This window comes from Diorhabda carinulata, chromosome 5 (genome assembly GCF_026250575.1).
Source record: "Diorhabda carinulata isolate Delta chromosome 5, icDioCari1.1, whole genome shotgun sequence".
In the NCBI taxonomy this organism is placed as follows: domain Eukaryota; kingdom Metazoa; phylum Arthropoda; class Insecta; order Coleoptera; family Chrysomelidae; genus Diorhabda; species Diorhabda carinulata.
In genome coordinates this window covers 26,698,515-26,725,071 of record NC_079464.1, presented here as the reverse complement: position 1 = coordinate 26,725,071, position 26,557 = coordinate 26,698,515, and the positions used below count along the sequence as shown (strand labels likewise).

At 32.6% G+C, this 26,557-nt stretch overlaps 1 protein-coding gene and 1 long non-coding RNA gene across 6 annotated transcripts in view; one reads left to right on the top strand and one right to left on the bottom strand.

Moving 5' to 3' along the window:
- Positions 1–463: 463 nt before the first annotated feature.
- LOC130893636 (uncharacterized) lies at positions 464–13,951 on the top strand. Of its 4 annotated transcripts, none has more exons than XR_009059229.1 (3): positions 464–593; positions 651–1,033; positions 13,688–13,951. It is a non-coding gene; the product is annotated as an uncharacterized LOC130893636 (long non-coding RNA). The 4 variants fall into 4 exon arrangements; XR_009059227.1 differs by lacking the exon at positions 13,688–13,951 and adding an exon at positions 4,129–5,010; XR_009059226.1 differs by lacking the exon at positions 13,688–13,951 and adding an exon at positions 1,086–2,135 and having other exon boundaries at positions 651–1,028.
- LOC130893635 (uncharacterized) overlaps positions 5,140–26,557 on the bottom strand; it is a 97,189-nt gene continuing 75,771 nt past the window's right edge. Inside the window, exon 11 of one of the 2 annotated variants that reach the window (XM_057799882.1) lies at positions 5,140–24,772. In XM_057799882.1, coding sequence (XP_057655865.1) covers positions 24,663–24,772 — 110 coding nt within the window. In that variant the 3' untranslated portion in view covers positions 5,140–24,662. The remainder of the gene's footprint in view (positions 24,773–26,557) is intronic. The other variant, XM_057799883.1, reaches the window with a different exon arrangement.

The window sequence follows — 26,557 nt, the reverse complement described above, 5'->3', positions numbered from 1 at the left end:
ATATTTTCACATTGAAATATACTGATATTTTAATTTTAAGGGACGATTTACGGACGAAACATACACCGCCATTAAATATGATTTTTCCCTAAGAAATAAAACTATAATAATAATAAACGTAAATCTTTACGCCGCCGCGTCTTAACCTACGCGGCACGCGGTGGTATGGTGGTCGGCATGGCACAGGACAGGACTCTACCCGTATAAAAAAAATATATACATATAGAAAATAAAACTTGTGAAGTCAAATGACTTGCCGAAATTTTTGACGCGTTCTTATAGTATTTTTTTTACCAGGGCTCAAATTTTTTTTACCAGGGCTCTGCCCTGGCCAGCCCCCCTCTAACTACGGCCCTGAGAATATACCTGAAATAGAATACTTCATAATATATTGGGTGAATTTATTTACTATTTCAATACTAATATTAAATATTTTTAGTACTTCACTGCGCTGTACGATCGGGCAACATCGGAAATTCAGAAACCACGTGCCGTTAAATAGACCATCAAACATTTTGTGAATGTAGAATGTGAGGTTATGAGCAAGTTAATGTTGATAAACATAAATCATTTAAGTTTTCGTTCAAATAAATGTAAGTTACTTCAAATTGTGAATGGTCCAATTTTAAAATCACTAACACATTTTTCAGAGAAACAATAAAATGCAAGATACACATTATACGCGTAAAGAAGAATCTTGCTCAGATTGTAAAAACGAAACATTAAAAAAAAAGTATTTTTGTGACAAATGCCTGTTTTCAGCCGCAAAAAAATGGAAAGTGGAAGAACATAGAAAATATCATGAATTTATTCCTGGAATTAATTTGTTTGTGTGCAATTATTGTCCATTTCGGTCTCCTAAACAATCTCAACTAGATCGACATTTGATGTTCACTCACGCCGAAGAAGCGAATTTGAAAACTTATTCATGTAGAACTTGTGCGGCAACATTTATTTCTAAAAGTGGATTGAAAAAACATAGAAAAGAGGGACATTATAAGGATTAAAACAGTTTGACATTATTAGAAGTAGGGTAACTATATGATTTGTATAATAATTAAATAATTTCAAGACTATTAATTAAGTTTTAGACTAATTGAGTAGTTTCAAAGTTAAATTAATTCCTTCTGTAACTGCAAAACCAGGGTTTACTAACCAAGAGAATGGAAAAAAATTCAACACTTCACAATTAGTTAATGTTGCATTTATGTTATTTTTATCTTAACTAATCTAAAATAAATATAATTCAGTGGTAGATTTCTGAGATTTTTTACGTATGATTGAAAAGCTGAAGAACTTCTGATATGATTTAATTCCAAATAAGTCTTCTGATACTAAAATCATATTAGAGTAGAAATTGTATTAACTTACACTATCACCAGAAAAGAAATCTGCAAATCTATTGTGGTCTTTCCTTACCGTTTAGATTCACGGGTGGGCAATTTCCTCTTGTATTTGTGAATGCTGCCAATAATATATAGGTCTAAGTTTACTCAAATGCTTTTAGCAGCAATTTTTCTTAAGAAATATGTCCGATTTTTTTAGGTTTGATTAGGAAATGGTGTGAACTAAATCCACTGAATCAGAGCAGTATTTGCGATTTTATGTAGATAAAACGAAATTAGTTAAAAATGAAATATGCTTATCCAACAAAAAATGAAATTCCAAACGTGTACAAAAAAAAAAACATAAAAGTTACATTAACTGGTTTTTTTCACATATCGTTTCCTTTGGGTCTCGTATGAAATAAGATATGAAGATTTTTAATGAAATCCTGGTCAATGGTTATTAAAAATAAAAACTAATCATTTCGTGACCGCTGCAATTGATAACACAAAAAATAAATTGAATTCTATTAGAAATTGGTCATAAAAAGAATCAAAACTCTCATGAAAACTAGGGACATAGGGAAAACTAGGGAATACAAAATAATGCTATTTAAATTCCTAGAATAAATGCTAATAGATATTTTCAACATTCTAAAATCTAATTTGATAGTGTTTTTACTTGAGATCAGACACAAAATGGAAGGAACCCATTTCAATTTAATATTACAGTATTATAATTGTGGAGAGTACTATATTTATATGTGTGTGCATGTGTGTTGTTGGGCGGAGAGCGCATGATCTCTTGTATGCGTGGAACAGCTCATGATGTAATGACTACAAGGTGTGTTCTCATTTTCGACTCGTTTTGCGCATCTCTCAAGAGCCAATGAGAATTCGCTCCCAAATTGTCGCGTCGTTTTGTGAGCGAATTCTCATTAGCTGCTTCCCAGCTGGTGTGCAGTAGCACACACACCTTGTAGTCTTTACATTATGTATTCAATTCAAATGTTTCAAATTGGCGTGTCGTTTTGGGCGCGAATTCTCATTGGCTGCTTCCCAGCTGGTGCGCTATAGCACACCTTGTAGTATTTACATCATGGAAGAGCTTATACGCACGACGTGTGCTTTGACAGGCCCCAGGAAGATGTTCTATTGTACAGATATTTATTTTGTTGCTCTTATTAACAGGCAATAAAGCTTTTTTATTACCTACCTTAACAATAATTACATAGAAAAATCATTTTTCAAAAACAGCGAAATCTATTGGAAAATCGTAGTACCTTTGTCCCCTACAACTACGAAAAAGAGCTGTTTACTCGGACTAAACAGGAGGACTCACTGCAGGGACTTCTTTAAAAAATTAAAACTTCTGACTCTTTCTTCCTTATTCATCGTTAAATCCGTTTGCCTAATTCGTAAGCACGCTTCTCCAATTTCAGAAAGGCTATCTACTTGGGAACGTGGAGTACGACCTTTACCTACCTACTCCACGCTAAGAATTAGTTAAGGGCTCAATATTTTACAATGCAAAAAAATGCACAATCACTTGCCAATTGAAATCAAATCGATATCATCTTTTCCCGCATTCCGCAATAATTTTAGGGCATATTTACTGGAAAGTTCCTTCTACTCTGTAAACGACTTCTATTCTAATAATAGTATTTAATTCCGGACATGCTGCATACTGGTTTAATTTTGTTTTGGACTTATATACGAATTATTACCTAGTATTAGTGAGAACAGGAAGTAAATTGTTAAAAATGAGAAGCAATGGTCTTGAATTGCCTATATATACGAGGGTGGTTCAAATATAAACCGGAATTTTTGAATAAACGCGAAAAAAATGTAGTGTCGCATGGTATAGTCATTAGTTCTTAGTTTTCCTTTCATGTTGTGCGCAAGCTGATTTACTGTATATGGAGGCGGAATGTTGGACGCTACCACGTAATTCCAACCCTCCTTTCATATGAGTTGGGTATAAGATAATTTCAGGATATAAAGGAACAATTCGTTTTTTGTATGGTCGGTCTGCGTTGATATTGTCTTTTTTACTGTTTGTGGTCTATTGCTAATATTTGTCTTATTCTTGGCAGCAGACTTTTCCAGCATAATTGTCATTTGTTTAATACTTTGTCTCAGAACAGCTATTTTTTTTTGATAACACTTCTATTGCTGAGTCGTGAATCTGGACTTAAGCAGATCCATTATGATTGTCCATGAAACTAGAATAGAGATTGTTGTTCATTTTCAGACTGTGTATATCGTCAATTTTCTTGTATAAGATGTTCCATTTCGAGAGATAGTTGGAAAGATGTCATTGTTCTTTTTTAAACAGGAACCTAGAGCTTCGACATTTTCTAGATGGATCTGAGATTTTTGTAGCTGTGACAGTTCATCGTGAAGATATTTTAGAGTGGTAGAATCACGAACGGTGCAGAAATAACTAATATTATGGTAGTTTTTATGATAGAGCACCTTTGTTATAGTCTTGTTCAGTCCTGCGACACTCCCCACTACAGCGGAGTATATTTTTTCCTTTTCTAAGACGGTCTTTCGACAAGAATCACATTTAAGTTCATCCATATTAAAGTAAAATTCAATATTCCTAATTAAATGTCAATGAAAGCAAAATAAAGTTATTTAGTTAATCTGAAAAGTAAAGAAATATCATTGGTAACTACACAAGGTCAAGTTAAGTAAAACAACACATGTAGTAGCGAAAACTAGCAGGTCTATAAGATGTTGGACCGAAACAAAAACTGCGTGTGTATTGCGTAACGCATTATTATTCGTTTTTTAGTCAAAGATGATTTAAAATCTGCGGATTTATCGAGTGCTTCTCTAAGATTCAAGTGTATGAATGGTGCTCTGCTTTCCGAAAAGGATGAGAACAAGTGTTATCGATGAGAACGTCAGCTCTGTAGAAAAACTCATTTTGGGAGATCGACGCAGTATTGTACGCAATATGGCTGATGAACTGGGCATTAGCGTACGTAGTATTCAGCAAATAATTTATGAAGAGCTCGGTTACCGCAAAATTTAAGCCAGATGGGTGCCAAGACTTCTGAATTTTGAGCAGAAATTCACGCGCTGGGAAGTTTGCGCGCGTTTCCTGCAGCGGTATGAAGAGGAAAGATAAAATATATTGCACCGAATAATCACAACAGACTAGACTTGGGTACACCATTATATTACAAATAAAGCGAAGCTTGCATTGTCAGCGGGGTAGGTGTTGTGTACCGTGTTTCGGGACATGAAAGGAGTAATTGTGGTTGATTTTCTCACTGAACAACGAACTATGAACGCGCAATATTATAGTAACCTCCTAAAAAACATGGTAAATCACTGTCTATAGATCAAAACGACGCGATATCCCAATCTGTAGTGCGATCTTGCTGCAAGACAACGCCAGATCGAATACAGCTCAGCTCACGATGGCAATGCTGGACGAATTGGGTTGGGAAACACTCGAACACCCTCCTTGTAGTCTCGATTTGTTGTCATGTGACTATTATTTATATGGTTGAATGAATGTAGCTCTTGGCGGGCTACGATTCGAAAGCAATTCGACTGGTTACGAGCGCGACTGGTTATGTGACAAGCCGAGATATTTTTACGAAAAGGGCATCCAAAAGCTTCCGGAGACGTGGAAAATGTATGTAATATATAAAAAAATGTAACAGATAAAAAATTTCAACTCTTTAAATTAATGATAATTTTTATAGCAAACTTCTATTTTATATTTGAACCATCTATTAAAAAAAAATAAAATGTGGTTGCTAAGCATTTACTACAGGAAAAAAATAACAAATTTAATGTTTACAATTTTATTTGGAGAATGTCACTTATTGTACAGATGTTATTACAATACATCGGCTCGTTTTAGCATCTTGTTTTCGACTCAATCAAATTGTCAAGGCACCATACCATTCAAAGTACGTTTTAACTGATTGTCAACGTGAAATAATAATTATACAATTCTTGGTATTGAAATAAAAAGTATTCCTGTCTATAAAATACTGTACTATAATTGATTATACATTTTTATTAAAACAAGAAATGAAAATTCGATTACTAAAGTAAGCTTTAATCATATTATTTTAAGAAATTGAAAGGAAAGAAAATATTCTCAATTTGGGAAAAAGAAAATTCATGATTTTGGTCACGTCAATCCTATAAAGTTCCCAACTAATCAAAATTGAAACATTGTCCCACCAGTCTTTAATATGATTGTTCAAACATCTGACAAACAAAAACAATCCTTCCCTCCAGGTCCTTGAGGGTCGTTTTCGTCTTCTTTTATTCTGTGATTGATACATCAATGCTTCCTTTGGCCACCTGTTCTGCTCCATCCTCATCACATGTCCGTATTCTCTCTGAAGTCGTGTATACTCGACCTGTTCTTCGTTGCACATCTTCATTTCGTATATATGCTCTGTTCTGGACATCCTGCACGATCTTCTCAAGTCCATTGTCACAGCCTCCCTTTTTTCTCCTGTCCATCTGTTACTTAGTTGCCACTATGACTTTGTATATTGTCAATTTTTTCTGATCAAACCAATGAGTTCAGAATTTTTGAAGCTTTTTCCCTTTGTTGCACTCTATTTCTTATATCATTTTTTTTGTTCAAAGTCCGAAATTATGCTTCCTAGGTATTTGAATTGTCTACATCATCTAACCCTATTTATTTGCAGTCTCTTTAGGGGCTTCCTACCGGCAGATATTCTGTTTTTGACATATTCATATTCAAACCCCATTTTGCATATTCGTGGTCCAATTTTTTCAGCATATAATCTGCATCGTCCTCGTCGTAAGCTATAAAAACTTGGTAGTTTGCAACTCTTTCACAGGAAACCCCCTCAATTTTTCCACTGTTTAGGGTCTAGAATGTTTGATCAACGAGAGACCGAATCGATGAAATGCTTCCACAGTAAGGTCTTAAACTATGTTTAAAAGCCGTCAATCGGATCTAAATTGGAATTTTTGGAACCGTTGGTGATATATTGAATACACTGTTTACACTATCACTACAGCAACACTCATAATTACATTGTATGACGCGCGAGTGTTGCTATAGTGGTAGTGTAAACAGTGTGTTCATCATCAGCCAGACAGGAGATAAATGATCTTCCAATTCTGTTTTCCCGACCAGACTATGTAAAAGTTTGTACTTGGTAAAGGGGCTTGCAGATCAAAATCTCGTAGTTTATATCCAGAAATTTCTCTTCTCAAATTATATTTTGACATGAACTGGGAAAATGGGGCCTTGTGAAGAAATAAATTGCGTTAAAATATGCCAGGCGCAGAGAGGACAGTTGCTGCAGTTTAGGGACAATCCTTCATGAAATGAATTTTGAAATAATAAATTCTCAATACCCCTTTTTCATCATATCTATTTTTCTTTCCGTTTGCCTAATTTGTTAATCTGTTTATATCGAATTCAATTCTTTCGAAATTCAATATATAAAAATTTATTTCAAGTGACAATCATTTTAATGAGTACATCGCAACTATTTGCCTTTAGAACCAACAAATAAGTGGGGGTATTTATAAGAAAGGTCAATTATACTATTTTTACAATATACTAAATCCACTAACAATCTTATACCTTATCTTTATACATATTATACATTTACAATGATTGCAAATCGCACAACTTTGTAAAACTTTTTATTTCGGCTATAGATATATTTTCTGTTTCGTATAAAATTTATTTCAAAATTGTAGCACTTTAACAAAGTGTTTTTGCATCGAGCCTGTAAAACTGCATTTTCTAAAAGACAAAAAAATATAAATTCCATACATAGTCTAGTCTAGAGCTCGTTCGATGCGGAATTTTAAGTTATAAACAATTAAACACCTTCAAAAAATAATAGTGTTTGGTTTTTCGTCTACTGAAAAAAGTTCGTATATTATTAATTAACAAAATAATTGTCGTAAATTTTTCCGCTTCAAAATAAGATTGCACCATAAAAGCTTCAAAAATATAATTACTTTTTTATAATAATTTTTTGACAAAACAATGTTATAATGTCATTTATCATATCACTATCAATATTTTGAAAAAAAATTCACAATTTTGTAGAGAACTTTCAATTAAAAAAAAAAAAATTCACATTACGAGCTATACGCGTAAAACAAAACACTATTTATCGGAGGTGTTCAATTGTTATTCACTTTTGGAATTTTTTATAGGTCAATTAACTTTTTACGCACAATGATTCAAACATCATTCATCGATTGAGCTAATACACATAATTTTTGTAATAGTATGTCAAATTTCATCTATTTAAACTTGTAGATTAAACTAACAGGTATTAAAAAAGAAATATCGATAGATGAATTATATTATACTATTCATCTTTGTTGCTTTTATTAAAAAGGATAAAAAATATACAAAGCAAAAATCATTTGAAGGCGATTTTGCGATAAAATCACATTCAGATGTAGTTCCCAAAGATTCATTGCTGTTCTGGGACAAAATCTTTTCTCTTTTTCACTACATTTTGGACGAAAGTTATACGAGCGCATACACATTTCACCGACTGATAAGTGTCAGGGTCAGTTAAACGATACCAAACTGTCGTGCTAGGAAAAGACAATATCTTACATACTGGGAAAGAACGACCATCATTGTATCGAATTTTTGAAAAAACGCTCCAATCTCTTCTATTGATTGATGGATTTAATCTACGGTTTCCCTTGTTCTTCGAACGCCTGAACATTATCATCAACGTTACAAGCTTATCGCGGCCCTCACGCAAACCTGTACCGAATGAACTTCTGGTATCCGTTACTCGATCTTCCGTGTTAGCGTCGGCTACATGATGGTAGAAGTCGTGACAGTCGACTAGTGTCAAATTAGCCTAATTGAAATGCGAACGAATTCTGTTTTATTCGAAACACGAACATTTAAAAATTGTGGTGCACTATAATACACTGTATTGGCAAGGACTTTTTTCAGGGCTGCTTTTTCAATATCAGGCAAAGATTGGAGATTTCCAAATTCATTATGAAGAAGACTAACATAAAATTAATTGTGCAATTGTGTGAAAAACATGAGCAGATCAAATTGTGTTCTTATCGAAAAAACGATTTTTTTTTCGTTGATAAACCTTGTAACTAATATAGCATTCAGAATGCGGCCTGTGAATAAAAATGAGGATAATTAGATCCTGAGAAAATTTTATTATGGTTTATATATACAAATAGCGGAATCAATCGTATTTATCAGTTAAATGGGCGTATTGCAGGAATAACTCCCCCTTGTACACGTATGTATGTATGTACGTCCCATTTCAGTTGGCCCACTTAGAAAAATTCGAAATTATTAAACTTTATTTTAAAATGCCAAAATGTAACTGTTAGTAAAATGTTTTAAACTTTTAGTTTTACGTCTAAAATAGGTTTTGGATGAATATTGTCATATATTTTGAATTATATTTTAATATGATGGAAATAAATGTCTTGTTGATAATAATTTTTTCTGCATATACATTGTTTCCAAAATTGTGTTCAAAGTTTCATTAGGTCTAAAATACGCAAATAATAAAGTAGGCTGTGTAAGTCATATTTTAACAAAATGTTTTTTTTTAAGTGACAGATTTTTGAAGTAATAAGGTGAGTATAATTTTTAAAATTGGTAGAGGAAAAGTTATTGATGAAAAAATTCAATTAATCATAATAAATTTATTCAAAAATGGGAAAAAGAACTCAGAAATCGCGAAAGTTGTAAACATGTTAAAATACAGTGTTCGAAACATAGTTCGCTTGAAAATGGTTCGGTTGTCCCTAAACGCCCGTACGTAAGAAAATCGAAATCGTCAGACAAAGATAAACGTGCGTTAAAAAGAATAATTCAACATAACAAGCGTGCTAACTATAGTAAACTAAGTGTACTTTGGAGTAATGCAGTGGGTAGGCAGGTTTCAAGATCCACATGTCACAGAGAGGCTCAAAAATTAGGATTTCGGACATACAAGGTGAATTTTGTAACACCTTAGTTTAATGCATATTCTTCTAAATTTAAATTTTCTTTACATAGGCCAAGGTAAAACCAATATTGACTCAAATCCAAAAGAAAAATAGGCTTAAATGGGCCAAAGAGCATAAAAATTGGAATTTTGACAAAAAATGAAGCTTTTCATCCAGATTGTTTGAAGCGGGAAGTAAAATTTCCGGCATCTGTGATGGTGTGGAAAAACTGCATTTTATAAACGGAATTGTCAATACTGAAAAGTACCTGTATATTTTAGAAGAATCATTGTTGCTAACAAGAGAAGTAACTTCAACCGCTGGGAAATCCTTATTTTTCAGCAAGATGAAGCAGCATACCATAAGTCAAAAAAGGCCTTACAATGGATCTCAGACAATATTCCACTTTTAGTGTGGGTTATCCAGATTTATCACCGATAGAAACACTTTGGCATGAAATGAAAAAGCAGTTGCATGCAAATCTAGCTAGAACTGTCATGAAACATACGCGCACGGAGAGTACAATATCCCAAAACGTGTTGCGCAGCGAAAGGGTTAATCTTTTCAGATAAATGAAAAATAAAAGATTTTATGGACTTTCGGAAGATGCTCAATCGGGTTGGGACAACAACATTTTGAACTGCCGTATTTTTGGAGGCCTAAGTTTTTTGAAATCCTAAATATTATATTATCTAATCAAGCTATCAGAAAGCTTAGACACGGAGCTGGAAATTTATACTTTTCATGTAAAATTCAAGATTATTATCAATTTTTATTTCAGAACTCCAAGAAATTGGTCGATTTAAGAAAATAGTGATTTGTGAAATTCAATTTTTTTAGGTCTCCTGTAAGTAATAACTGTGTACTAGGTTTTAATTTGTTAAGAATATCCCGGAGAAACATCTAGTTGTCATTAGAAGTGGGAAATATATCTTAATTAAGAATTCCATCAATTTTAAGAAGGCATTTGGAAAACCAAGAAAGATTAATGAAGGCTATAATCTCCTATAAACGCCGCGTACAGTGTCACGCCGTACACGATCCTTACTAAAGAAATGTATTGTTGTGGTTTCTTTCACGTGCTGACGTTGGCGTGTGGATACTGTAGGCACCATTCAAACGCTTTGCACCGCGTCTCTAGTTATTTCGAACCATTGTAGCGTAAACGTAGTATTTGGTGTCAGCACAAAATGTCGAAATTTGATAAAGAAAGAAAGAAAAACAAATTATTAATTGAAATAGTCCAATGTTACTGTGCATTATACAATAGAAGTGACAAGCAACTTTTTCTTCAGGTGATATGGGTTTAGGATGGCAGTTTTATTATATATTTCCCCACAAATTAAACGATATGTTTGAATTGTTCTTGATTGACACGAACATATTCAACAAAATTAGTAATGTTGTCTTTTAAATGTTACATTATAAAAATCTGGAAACATTCTTCTTTCTTCCTCTTAATAAATAATCGATAACTTGTTGCTATGATTTTTCTTCGTATGCGGTTGTCTTGTGCCTCCTCTTCAAGTATAAGCGCCGCCAAAAGTGTCGAATTTATATTCATTTTATATCACTCGACTACACGCTAACACTGTGGATTACTGTTGTTAATGAAACGTTGTCGTTTACGTATGAGATGTATTGATCGCTGACGCTGCACCTGGCGTTCAGACGTCGATCGGAACGTTTACGCCGCATATAGCATTTAATAGGAGATCGAGGTCTAAAACTAATGAACTTACGGAAACCAGTTATTTGGTGGTATTTTGAGAAAACTGGAGTTCTTAAGAAATAGAACCTACTTTAATGCTTGTCTCTACGATTACAACAATCCCGCATTTGCGTTTTGTGAGAAAGGAACTAATTGTACTCAAAAAAGATAAAAAAGTTAAGAGATTAAATTTGTATGAAATTCTATAAACTTTCATTCAATAAGGACAATTTCTTTCTAAACATTTCAGTATTCAAAGTATAATGAAAAAAAGCATTTTCTTACGATAAACTCAAAATTTTTGCGTTCCGCCACTATCTTTTTAGTGGTAAAAGTTTTTTTCTCAAAATGAATCTTATTAAGAAGGTTTGTGCCAAAATCTTATTGTACTGAACTATCTATGCATAAACTGTCTTTGCTTGTACTTCGCGTCACCACCTTCAAAATAACTCCTCTAGTGATGACCATTTATGAGATCCCTACCGGAAAATTTATGGGGCTCACCTCCTCGTTTCCGTCACCATCTTGTTTTACTTTTTCTTCGAAATAATAGTGAGATCGGAATAACTCTTAAAAAATGTCATGCGATTGTCTTTTAGAATCTGATTTTTTACAGGTGTTCGTAATACATATTAGTTTATCTATATATGACGTATTATTACTTTTTTAAAATTTTAGACATCTAAAATTGTGGGGCTAATATCACATGGGTTATTTCGACGTTAAATTTATTTGAAAACACTAAAATAATTTTGGTATAATTAGGTGTCAACTTTTCTTTGCATTGTGCGGAATATATTTATCTAACAAATTCAGTTGAAAAATCCTCATTTCTGAAGATTGGATAGTTAGTTATATGAAGACATCTTGAACTGACTTACAATTTATTATAGAAATGTAGTCGTCGTGGTGTAGTTTAATGGTGTTTAAAATGAAAATTCGGCGTACCACATGTAGGAAGAAAAAGACAAACGACTGATAGTATATTGTGCCTTATATATAATTAAACTACAGCTACTTTCTTCTTCTTATTTTAAGACTATGTCTTGTGTTTTCAAAGAGGCAGCCTAAGTTGTGACTCCGAGGACCAGCTTTCATACCAGCGCTTTGGTGGTCTTCCAGGCGGTCTACTTGTATTGGGTCTCTCTTCCTTTGCGATTTTCGCCAGTCGATCGTCGTCCAGGGACCATGTTGACAGAATGCCAAATGAACGGTTAGCAAAAATTGCAAAGGAAAAGAAACCAGACACAACTCGACCTCCTGGACTACCACCTACAAGGTGGTATGAAAGCTGGTCCTCAGCATCCCAACTACTCCTGGCAAACCCTTGATGAAAATACAGGACCTAGTCCTAACGTAAGAAGAAGAAGAATAGGTGATGTCGGCAGTTAATGGATATTTCGAGGAGTTTGACAATTCTTATTATAAAAAGGGTATCGAACTTATTGAACATTGCTGGGAATAGTATATTTAGAAGGGAGCTAAAAGAATATTACATTGGAAGATAAATATATTTTTTGTTTTACAAAATTTTTGTTTTCTTTGTTGAGCCAAGTACTTCTGGGTCCATCTTCGTATACGTATCTTCTGTCTCCGTTTAGCGAATCTTTTAGAGAAACCTCGTATTTTGTTGGTAATCATATTTTGAAACAAATCAACAAATTATTGATTATAACTTCTTTTATGGACTCGAAGTATACATTTATAATACTGATCAATTTCGATGCTAATAAAATTACTGAACAGTGGTTAACTTCATTAACGATTTAAAATTAATATTTCTGCAAAATATGGTTGAAAAATTGACCCCTCGAAGAATTTAAACCTGAAAAAAGTTTCCGAAATTATACAAAATTAAATATTACTACTTTGTACTTATTTATTTTATATATTGATTTGTCTATATTTTGAGGATTTTTGTCAAATGAATATGTCATATATAGATAAACCAAAAATTTCTATTTCCTCTTATACTAAGCATATTTATCTATTGATTTATTATATATATATATTGTACCTACATTTATCTTATATTTAAGTTTTATTGCTTACGAGAAAATCAAGTGTAAACTTTCAAGTATTTTCATTTATAACAACAATTTAGTATTATGATACAAAATAATTGTAATATTGCTTCTGGTTACCAAAAATATCACCTTATAAATAAGCAAGTGTTTTTGTGCAAAAATACGTAACTATTATATTACTAGCATTTTATATACAGAGTGGACGATTTTTTTCAATAAAACGTTTTTATGATGAAATCATTGACATTATTTCTAACAAACAGCATCTCTTAAATCAATATACAGTGAATCTCGGGATTGGTGAAGCGAATCTTGTAACATATTAAAATTTATATACCAACTTTCATTTTTTGAGGTTTACCCATGCTTGAAAAATAAAACTAATTTCTAACTTTTATGTGGCAAATGTGGAAAAAAGTTATTGAGAAAAGTATAGAATCAACGTTTACCCTCATATATCTGATTTTAGAAAATAGTTGGCAACTATAATTTTCAAATTTTCATTATAACAAAAGTTAGAATTGGCTTATTGGCTAGCTTAACAATAATCAGCGATAATTTAAAAATGAATAATTTAAAAGCATCAGATTAAAATTAGGCTCTACTAATCTCCCTACTAGCGAATTTCATGTCTTTTACACTTACAGTGTTTCCTTGGTGTTCTACACTTTAAAAATAATGACGAGCTGAAAGATTATGTTATCACATGGTTGGAAATACAGGCGGAAACCTTAATGAAAAAAGCATAAAAAAATGGCTACGAAATTTCGAAATCTATGTAGAAAAATAGTTCAACAATTGGGGATGTACCTCGCTAAAATTTTATCGAGATTAGGAAAACCAAGAAGCCGAAAGTCTCAACAATGAAGTCGAAGAACTCAACAATGAAGAAGATGAAAACATTATTGTTGGTGAGGAAATTGATACAGATATTGTGTAATACTTTGCAGTTTTTGTAATTAAAGTCAAGATATTTTACTAAAAAATTACAATTAGTATAGCTTTTATAGCTCAACCCCTTTGCAGCCTACGCTTATTTTTGTTTGAAATCCTGCCAAATCCCAATATTAGTATCAAAATCCGACAAGTCCAAATATTGATTTTAAATTTTTTTAAATATTTATGAAACTCTTTTGGGAATCTCGACCATACATTGTCTCTGTTATAATGTAAAAATTATTGATTTTTTGGTAAAAAAAAATTAATAATTTCTTATGAGTTTGTGACATTTTTCCTACTTTTCCGAAAGTTTCTTGAGATGGACTTAACGGATTATGATTCCAGGCGCCTCAAATATAATATAAAATAATAAATAAAAAAACTTAGGCTTCTACACTAGAATACCCCCTTAAATATTTTAAAGACTTATATCCTTTATTAAAAATAGCTTCATCTGGAGATTGGAGACCAAATAAAATTATTGAAATTCAAATCAAGTTTAACCTAAACCTATATCTTACATCAAAATATTAAGCGAAATATTTTGATACAAAATTTGTAAAATAATGACATGTCTTCTGTATCCTGAAACATTATTTCATTTATATACCCTCTATACACGTTGTGTTATTTTAAAAATTGTACACCCTGTATATTTATATATAAAATGTTCAAATTACCTACCTGTTCTCCCTATTTTTCAAATAAAAATATTGGATTGCAGTTAATGTTGCTACTACTAATAGTAAAAGTCAACATGAAATTCTTTGATATGTTCCGATTATAAAAAATATGTCTTCAATTCAAAGAGATTTTAGGTGAACTTTGCAAATTTCATAATTGCAACAAGGAAATAAAATTTAAATTAAATATCCAAAACGCAAATGTATCATTCTAAACTCTGTTTTTGTCAAAGTTGAACCGATTTCTTTATTTATCAAAATAATCATACATTTTAATCGCTATTTAAATAAAGAGAATGGAAAACTACATCCCAATCTTTATTAAGGAGTTGCAAGGAGATGGTAGTATCCCTAATAACGTATTTGTTGATAGAACGAGATAACGACATTACTTCTGTGGGAGACGTGCATTATAAATAGTTTTCAAAATATTATTATCTCTTGATATGTTGTTACTAAATATTAAAAGAATTTTGGGTCGCATTTTTCAATTCATTTTATGATAACAGCTATGAAAAAAATTACAACATCGGAACGATGTAAAGTATCTGTCATATTATTTCTTTGCAAACTTATTTTGCCATCCAGCAGTTATTTTAAATTCCTTGGATGGTTTTTCTTTTGTCATTACTCTTCCCTTAAAATGTATCTTAATTTTCATCAATCTAATTAACTTTTGTGGTACTTTCAGTTGCCCTATAGACTTGATAATTGTCCTTTTTTTAAGACCGTCGAATGCTTGTTTGAAGTCAATGAATAGCGTCTACAGTTCAATCTTCACTTCATTTATAGTATGTATATCGACTCACTGGACACAATGTTTTCACTACCACTACACCAACACTCCCAATTACACTGTCAGACGCATGCTTCGATAACCAAGTTATCGTCTTCAGAGACTGAAGGTAAACTGTTTGCCTAGGTTATCGAAAGGTTTATAGTTAAGCTAGGTTATCGAAACGTGCGTCAAACAGTGTATTTGTGAGTATTCTTGTAGTGGTAGTTAAACAGTGTGTTCAGTATGAATATCATCAACAATTCCAGAAATTCCAACTTAGAAGATATCGACTTTTCATCACAATTCTTCATTTGTGAATATTTCAATTTTGTTAATCAAATATTCTCACTAAGTTGGAATTGCTGTTGATGATATTAATACTGTTTACTGCTACCACTGTAGCAAGAAGATTTTAAGAAATCATGTTTCCTTATTTGTACGAAAGGCTTATTAAAATTGGGAAGATTTATTGAGGCTTATTAAAATTGAGAAGATTTATTGAATAAAATCGTTACCTGGAAAGTTTGATTGTTGATTCTCCAAGGAACAATTGTTTCGTGAATAGGTTGAATTAGAAAGCTTGATTTCCAAAGTAAATTCACTTACACTTACAAAAAAAAATAGAAAAAATAGGTTAGGTTAGGTAGGACTCTTAAAAAAGTCAAATGAACGGTGATTCAAACTCATCTTGAAGCTCAGTAAGGATCTCTATATATATATACTCTATATTTGATGTTGAACAGATTTTTTTCCTTTTCTTTTGTATTTTTTTACTATGAAATACTAAACAATCATTAACCTGTACTTAATAAACCAAAAATTACTTTTAGTTAGCATTAAAAAAAGCCGAATTTAGAAAATAACAATATTGATACTAGTGAAAAATATTTTTTTTAGTTTTACTTCATTTCAACTGAGATATGAATGCTCAATAAATTGGACCAAGATTGTAATAATGATAGCATGCTCCAAGGAACAATTGTTTCGTGAAAAAGTTGAGCTAGGACGCTAACTCACTTAAATTACCCAAATATGCTATACTAAGCACCAAAGTCACACATCTAAAAAGAAAAACTGATATATTCTTCCAAGTTAAAGAAAGAACCTTTTGGAGTTTGGCGTCCCAAAGAAGCGTATGGTTAGAATGATAATGATGAACGTCTCTGGCAGAATGAAGGTATCCAATAAATCCAATAAAACATTAACAGAATTGTTATGTAATCTCAAAATTTGGAAAAAAGGAGAAGTTTCTTTTAGATTGGATTAAGTTGTACACTGATTTCTTGCAAAAATTTAATTCATACCAATTCAAGGTAGTGATAATACGCTTTCCTTATGTACAGTCAACTGTAGACAGTGAATTTCATCAGCTTCTACTAATAAACAGTAAGAATCTAATCTTTGTCTAGAAATAAAGAAAATTTGTGTTGTTAGGTTATCTAACCATCTCCTTGCAAAAAGTCAACCTTCACTAATTCAAAGTAGTAAAAGTACGCTTTCCTTGTGCACAGTCAACTACTGCTAGTAAATTATTCGCTTTTCTTCTACTTTTACTGAAAAACAGTAAGAATCTACCCTTATTTTGATTAGGAGAGAAAAAGATTGTGTGTGACTGAATTGTAATAAAAAATGGGTACAACGTAAACATAAGAACTCGATTACTTCACACAAGTTCTAATGGGACACGGCTTCTTCGACACGTTTACTAACAAAATAAAGAAAAGTACGGACTATGCTCTGATGACCCGCTGCACACGACATACACCATTGGTGCTAGAAAACTTTAAAATTTTATCACTAATAATGTCATATAAATAGTTACTATTGTGGTAACCTCATCAGTTTTTGAGTTATCATCCGAAAAGTAAAAATCGAAGTTAGAATTTATTTCAAACGCTTATTACTCGATAGGTTGTTTTTTTTGACTGGCGGAGGTGTGGGATGAAGATAAAAGGAAAATGAAATAAAAAAAGAGGAATTACCATCAGTGAACAGCATAATAATAAAAACGATTAGAGTATTGAATAGATGTTCAATTTCATACTAATAATATTGTGAAGGGGTAGTTTAGTGAGGTGAGAGTCCCACACGGATGCATGGCACTGCACACCACACCTCATAGGGCGAGAAAAAAGATTAGTTTGCAAAGCATCGCAAAAAGTCAACTTTCGCCAATTTGAAGTAGTAAGAATGTATTTTCCCTATGAGCATTCAATTGTGACTAGTACAAGTTTATTAAAATCCATCACTTTTAATAATCTTAGACTAAAAAAACAGGAAGAATAAACTTTGATTTGGAATAAAAAATGTTTGATTATTTGTAAGAAAAATTATTATTTGTTAGGCGCGATAAAAATGAAAAGATTTGTTAAATAAAAACGTTACTTCAGAAGTTTGATTTTGTATTCCGTCATAATAAGATTAAGATTATAAGTATCAATTTTTATACTACAAAATAATAAAAACCATCAACCTGTACTTGATGAATTATTGACGAAAAGAAAAAAGCAATTTTGACAAAATACGAGTTATTATAAAGATAAAAATTGTTGGTAATGTTCTCATAACATTTTCATTTAGTGAACTCCTAAAAGTAGGTATTATAATGAATATTTCAATTCTATAAATTCAAATATTATCCCAAACTCAATTTATCTTTATATCCTTCAAGGTAATGTAAAAATATGTAGAAATTTTTGGAATCGTTGGTGATATTCATACTGACCACACTGTTAACCCTACCACTACCCCAACACGCACAATTACACTGACGCATGTTTGGATAACCAACTTATTGACATCAGAGACTAAAGGTAAACTGTTTACTGTTGGTGTAATGTTTACCTTCGGTCTTCAGTTCCACTATCACTACACCTATAGTAAACAGTTCACTTTCAGTCTCTGAAGATGATGACTTGTTTATCGAAACGCCCGACAGACAGGGTAATTGTGAGTATTGGTGTAGCGGTAGCATAAACAGTGTGTTCAGTACGTGTATTCCTGACTACTAAAGTAGTAAATAAAAATCGATATAACTTGAATTTATATACATAAAAAAATGCAAATACTTCCATATCTGTAACAATTTTAACTTGACGACTTTACAAACTGGTACAAAGAGTTCTGTCGTCCTCAATATAGTTGGTATTGGAAACGGAATACGTCAATGATATCAATTTATATATGTTGCGTTCCACGAAGCGGTCTCAGTGCCAGAAGTAGTTCTTTGTGAGTTCCACATGGCAACTAGAATCGTTGTGGTTGCGGAGAAAATGTCACTAATGACGTCATGACTAACGCTCACGACGACCTATGCGAAGAGATGGGTTGAAGTGACAATTGATGATGGAATTTTCAACCACAGAAGACATTTTGATTTTACTTTAATGTAAACTTGTTAAATACCCAACTCAAAAATTACTAACTAACTAACAAATCGTAACATAACCTCGTAAAGGTTTTGCTGTATTTTCTCTTTTGCCATTTGTTATTACCTACCCCAACGCTTACAACGTTTCATAATCCATTCCACTCTGGACTAAGTGGAACAAGAAAGACCTTGGTCGTGAGTGCTTATTGGAATACACCATTAATGTAAAATCTCTTAAAAAAACATAAATAAAGGAAAAACATTTGCATTAGTTAATTTCACACATTAAATTCATCCAAAATCTTGACCAATAAAAAAAATCTAGCATAAACATTGATACTGATAATTTTGGTTAAAATATTTCATGTTGACGATGAGACATAAAACACGGCTACAAAATTTTACCTAAAATTGGGGTATATTGATACCTACTCTAACTTATCCTACAAGAAACATTAAAGATAAAATTTTACAATCGATACTATATTGTAATAATCACAGTTTTAAGTATAAACTATACTGCTTTTTAAAATGTACAAATCAACTGCGCCCATTTATTTCACATAAAAATATGGATAAAAATCAAATAGTCAACTTAAAAAATTAGTTTTAATCTCAATTTTACTGTAAAGTAAATGATAAAGCAAGAGAACTGGTTTCTACTTTTTTCTTTCAAGAGATTAACCCTTCTTTGAAGAAAAAATAAACTTCAGGATCTGTATTTTTTATACACATTTAGTTACTTGTCCAGAAACCTAACCCAACTGTTAGTTGATTCACATAATTTCTCAAAAAAATGACGGTAAGTAGGTATATATCGATCGATTCATTTATCTAGGGATGTATTGTTTTAAAAGGAAAAAATAACTATTTAACTAACTGTAATTTTCTCGGAAATATAACTTATCTTTGTGTTTATTGACATAATTCCTTTTAAATACAACAATATGGCGGATGCCCATTTGTATTTACTCGATAGATCGCTCTTGCACCTTGTGAATCCCAAGTATTTTTTCTAACCTCATTTTTTCTGGGGACAGTAACTAAATATATATCGATTTCTATCAAGAGGAGACGTTGTTAGAAAAAAAAAATAACTATTTAGAAATATAAACTGTTTTTTCATTCATATTATTCCTATAATATACAAGTACTACACTGTACAATATGGTCGACGCAAATCTCTAGTACCTACTTAGTGGATGGCTTTCGCGACTTCAAAGAATTATTTCCAAAGTTTTCATGGAAGAGTAACTAAATATAAGTTGATACATCTGTCAATAAAACTAATTCTTTTCAAGTTTAAAGGATTGGTAGGTAGAAACCGTATAAATCACACCTTGAAATTTATAAGTAACTTCTATACTTCAAGATGTATACTAACCTCAATGTTATGACCAAACAAACTAATGAATAGGCACAGTTTCTAATTTACAAAGTAAAATGATCATATAAAATGAAATGTAAGCTAATTCTGTTCAAGTTCAACGGTTTGTTACCTTTTAACTCTAATTCAAACTCAATACATTTTTTCTATGTAGACCGAAAGTGAAGTGAAGTGAAGAGAAGTTACTTTGATTTAAATCAAAATTACTAAACAATAAAACAGGTCCACAATTTAAATGTACGAGGGTGAGTCAACAAATACGTGATTTTTTTTAGGCATCTGTCATTTGACTCCTGTCAAAATTGGAACGACTTTATTCTTGTCAAAATTTGAATGACCTTTAACAGAAGAAAATTTAAGCCCGAGAAATCTTTTCAATAAACAGTATCAAGTGGGCGATTGAGAGCTTCAAGCCCTACAATTCACCTGACAAAGACGGCATTTTTCCAATCATGCTACAGAAAGGCTTTGAAGAAACATATTCAAAAGCATTTTGAAGTCAGCCTGATTCTAGGCTACATACCCAAAATGTGGCGAAAGGTAAAAAAAGCAGAAACAAGCAGAAGACTTATCGCCCGATCTGCCTGGCCTTCTTTTCCTTAAAAATTAAAGAGGAAGCCATAGAAAAATACCTTAGAAGCTCAGTTCTCGCAAGAAAGCTACTTCACACTAAACAATTTGCTTACCAAAAGGCAAGTGTACTACATTATCTAGTTAAAGAGATAGAAAAGGCTCTTGAGAGCAAAGATGTTGCTCTGACAAACATTTACATCAATCTATCAAAAGAGCATTAGAAGATCGGAAACACTTCCACTGTTCCTACAGTAAAGGGATGTTTACAAGGCGTGCCATGACCCCTGCATTGGTAGTAAACAAAATCTTCACTAAACTTAGCATCGCTGGATCTACAGCTCTAGCCTACGCGGATGGTAAGGTGGTGTTAGGAAGAGGCAAGCATGAAGGCATAATCTCCCCCGGATGCAAACAACCCTAAACACAAATAAAAACTGGGGTAATGAGAGTATCTCTTGATCAACCCCAGAAAAAAATGCTGGTCCCATTTACAGGAAAGAAGCCAAATATATGAGCACCTATCCTAAGGGACATGAGTACTAGAACATACCAAACAGACATCAAACCCATGACCACATACGCAGCGCTTGTTTAGTGGCCAAAATTTGAACAAACAACATCTCAGACAAAACTGAACAAGATTCAAAAGCTAATTTATCTAGGTATTGCAGGGGCAATGTCAACCTGCCCCGCCACAGCCTTAGAGGCGCTACTAAACGCAACTAATAGTGAAGAAAGAGAGATTTAGCCAAGCCCACAGGCTAATACTGACAGTAAAATTGAAGCTGGACGATCTAACAGGTCACCTAAGAATCCTAGAACTGAAAGCTAGAAAGCAGTGATAAACCAATGGATCAAATGTACATGATGGCATACCAGGGAATGAGGAAGCAGACATCCTTATCAAAAAATAGGCAAGAACTCCATACCTAGGACCAGAGCCCTAGTGTGGCCTCATGAGATGCACATCAATAACGATCTGAACGGATGGCTAAACAATCAGATGCCAGACAATTCAAAAGATTATAACCATACCAGCTAAGAAGTCTTAAGAGCTTATTGTGAAGAAGCTATATCAAACTGGTGATCAGTCTTTTGACAGTTCCCTTCTCCGTCAAACACCTTAAGACGATAGGCATGGCAGAGGACAACTGCAGATTCTGTGAGCAAACCATGGAAGCACACTACCAATGTTCTACTCATATTACTAAAAGGCTCAAGTACTTTGAAGGAGTAGTATTAACACCTTGGGAAATGGAACACAAAAACCTTAGGAAAATAGCCTCTTTGGTAGGAGTCTTATTTTCTGGGCAGAACGATGAGATGTAGAGTCTTGAACAAAATATCTTTTATCAAGAGAGTTTGATACCAAGGTACTTCTGCACTATCAATTTCAATGGTGGAAAAGTGGTTTACTGAATTTCTTACAAACACGGAAAATGCAGACAGTTCTAGGCGCCTAGTTGAGTCTCTACTCCCAAAACAATTGAAATAATTCACGGTATGGTGTTGGCTGATAATAGATTGAAAGTGAGAGTCATTATGGAAGCCATAGGCATCTCACACGTCAACGGAATACTCCTATATTGCTAACAATCGACCACGAAACCAATATAGATAGATTTATTTGTATAATCCACGTTGAATCACTTTGAAAGGGTGCCACCATCAATGATCAGTATTATGACAACCTACTGCATCTGAAAAGCAAAAAGACGGTAGTTGCATAAGAAAAAAGTTTTTTTGCACTGCAAGGGTCCAATTTCCATGACTTGGACTATGGATTGATGTCCAATTCTTTTAATTTAGTCACGAGTTATATTTCTTTCTTCCAAATGCGATAAATATTGTTTTTTGAAGGGATGAAAGAATTGGAGAAACGTTGAACAAAGTGAATTAGAGCTTAAAGCTACATTAATTTTTTTATCCAAAAACATCTGTCATACAAAATACCACAGGCCCATTGACACACCCTCTAAGTTCATTTTAGCATATATTTGAAATATTTAATAGTTAAAAAATTTGTAATGAGGTGAAAACTTTTGAATTACCGACAAAATAAATGTTTCGAAAATATCTCACAAATATAAAGTTATGAAAAAAGCTTTGATAAAAAATGTTGAAGTAAGAATTTATTAAAAAATCGTCTAATCAATTTTGATATAGTTACAATAGAAGTTGAAATGTTTACAATAATCATTTGAAATTATAGCTCAATCTAGTCCTATATTTAAAAAAGAATAGGAAAAATAAAATGAAGTGAAATTTTCACCTTTTTTTTCACACATACCCACAATGTCTAACAAGTAATTTTATACCTATACAAATTATACATTATTTTTTAAATAATTTTTATAAAAATTGCTGTTTGTTGAAATTGATGAAAAATGTTTTAATGTGTGCAAACGTTGAGAAAAATATTATTCAAATATATTGAAACATTCAAATTGTGGTGAAAGATATTTCTATTATTTCTCATTAGATTTCGTAGATACGAGGTGTGCTCAAAAAATATAGTTGATAAATTTTTATAGCAGCAATCACTTGAATGGGGGACAAAGGGACAAACAATGACAAGTTGAAACATGATGCATCAACATTAAGTTTTGTTGTTCTTGAAGTATGAAATGATATTGATTAAAATTAAGTCTAATTGTCGGGAAGTTAAAGGTCATAAAACTTAGCTTCCTCTTATTTATGAACGCAGCAGTTGTAAAAGCATTAGACACCTAAGTACAAGCTGGATTCAGGGTCTACTATGCAAATCTGAGTCTACTGAAGACTAAACTTCTAAACTGCACTGCCAAAATGCGTATCTATAAAACTTTTATGGGCCCATTAGTCTCATATGGTGGTGAAACATGGACACTGACAGGATGCGACAAAGAAAGATTAAATAGATTTTAAGAAAAAGTCTCCAGGAAAAAATATGAATGTGCGAGAGTGGGAAATGGATGGAGAATCCAATATTACTTTGAGATAAGCGTCATCCTACAGAACCAAGACGTTTGTTTCATCAAAGCTCGAAAAATCCAATGGACATATAGAATGTCAAAAAAAGTTCTGAATGTTAAAGTGTACAATATGAGAAGAAGGATTCCAACAATGAGATGGTTGGATAATGTCAGGAATGATCTCGGATCTATACGAATTACAGGATGGTGCTCTAAGTCAAAGGACAGAATGCCATTGTGAAGGAGACCAAGTACCAGTTGTATATAAACTTAAATTGACGTCTTGTGGACGATTCGCAAGCCAGGTTAAGCAGTACTTTGAACACACTTATCAAAAAGAAAAATAGTTTAAAAAAATCCATGTTACCAATTTTTATAGATTTTTCAAAGTGTCACGAAACTGAGCTATGAATTTGAATCGGAAATTCCTTAAAAATTCAAAACCGCATCTTTTTTACTCCGAAAAAATTCTTATATCTTTTTTATGTTTTTGATATATTCCAAAAAAGCCATTTTTGTATTTGTTTCTAATTATTTTCCACCCCCAAATGAACACAACATTTTTTAACTATAATCCTTTTTAATGTACGTAAAACAAACTAATTCACATTAAAATATGCGGGCTCGCCTTTTCGTTGGTAATTTGATCATAGACTACTAAGGAAATGCACAATTATAACTATTAGGGAACTGAGGGTTTCTCTAATATTATATATGAAAAAATCATGTGGGTTAGAGATGGTAAACTCGTCTCTAATTCACTTCAAGCCTTGTTTTATAAAAAAAATTTTGGTCAAAGATACTATTATAGTATACGTTTTAAATTGAAAAAAAAATCAAAATTCATAACATACCGTCAAACTTCCTTAGAATACACACACAACCTTTTTTTTAAGATAACAGTCTCACAAATATAAAACACATAACATTTCTATTGATCATCTTATTGTAACCAATCTGGATACTATATAGGAAAAGAAGATTGAAGACATAAGCCAAGCATTGATTGGATGATTTCTAACGGAAGCGTCTGTGTCAAAACATTTTCCTGAAAAACATCAATTAATATTTAAATACATAGTTTTGCAGTGACTGTAGTAGATAATCAACATCACCGAGAGAGCAAAAGTGGTATGACCGTCAAATGTCACCAGTGCCTTGTGTCAACTATAGCCAACGCCATCTGTCATGTCACAAGTGTTATCAATCACATTTTTAAGTGTTGTGTCACATAATATATTCTACGTTATTAGTTTATTATGAATTAGTATAATCAGGAATATATAGCAATTGTGTAATAATAATGATAAAAGTTAAAAACACGATAAGGCACTAAGTTCGTTATAATTATCGTGTTCTCGTCTCAACAAATATAAAATCTTACAAAGGCAGATATCAAGAATGCATTGATATGATAGTCTTATACGAAGTGTCTCTTTGTTAATTTTTTCTTACGTCAACTGTATAATGAATGTGTAGTACTGCTTAGGTATCTGTGTCACTCACTGAAATGTGTCTTTTTCTTATTTTGAAATAATACCTTTTTCACTTTATGCCTTACATAATCTTATAATAATAATCTAATACATGATGAATTGATAGTGCATATGTATGCATTCGAAGAACATCGAACATACAAGATGGTTTGTGGTGATAGTTGACACTCTAGATGACTCTTGGCAAATAACTCATGTGACAAACAAATGACACTCAAGATGACTGATAACACACATTACATTTGACAAATGACACAGATGACATGACAGCTATTGCTAATAACAGTTGACTTCCGAGATGGTTCGTTACCATGAGAAAATGAATTAAATTAAATTACCTGTTCAGCTAAAACAGTACAACGTAAACTGTAACTGAAAAAAGTCAGTATCTGATTTAAATTTTGAGGATATCCACGAAAAAATATAATATATTGTATTTCAAAAGAAATTTCATCTTCGTATTGTTTATAGCGCGAACGCAGGTGTTCTCAGGGGCGCGGGAGGTATATCAAACGATATACTGGCTCTTGGAAATTTAGTTGCTATGAAGCGGACCGTGCATGGCTTTTATAAAAACGTTAATTCGGCGACTGTGTCGCATAGAAAATTCTGCAATTTCCGTCACTTAAATGATGCACCGGAGGTCGATTGATTGGAAAATGGGTCTAGATGTTTGAAGAGAACGGATCAATACTAGATAAACCAAAATCCGGGCGTCTAAGGTCTTCTAGAACGTTCGAAAACGTAGACAGTGTTACTCGGTCTGTTCGTGACGAGCCTGACTTGTCTATTTGGAAGCTTGCTGTTGCTTGAAACGTACATAGATCATCATTATTTCGCTTGTTACGCTTTAGGGCTGCAACCTTATAAAATTCAGTTAGTAAAAAAAATTGAGGTCTCAGGATGCTAGTCAAGGGCTTGAATTCATAAACCAGATGATTTACCATTTTTCAACTTTTAACAACATCTTGTTTTTGGATGAAGTTCATTTTAATTTTAATGGACACGTCAACAAACAGAATTTTTCGCTATTGGAGTGCAACCAATCCAAAACACAAACATCAGAAGCCCTTTAATTCGCCTAAAGTGACCGTATGGGCTGCGATATCATATAGGACCTTAATTATTTGAAGTAGGAAATATAACTTACAGATTTCGAGGGAGACTTTTTCATATACACAGATTGTTCTCCTCCTCTTTCCCTTTATATGGAAAAAAGATGTCAATATGTTAGAAAATTATCACTTCGCTCATTTGGAAAGGGTCACTAGACATGAGGCAATACAACGTGCAATATTTCTCGTTGAAAAGCATGCACAGATGAATTAAGCCGATTG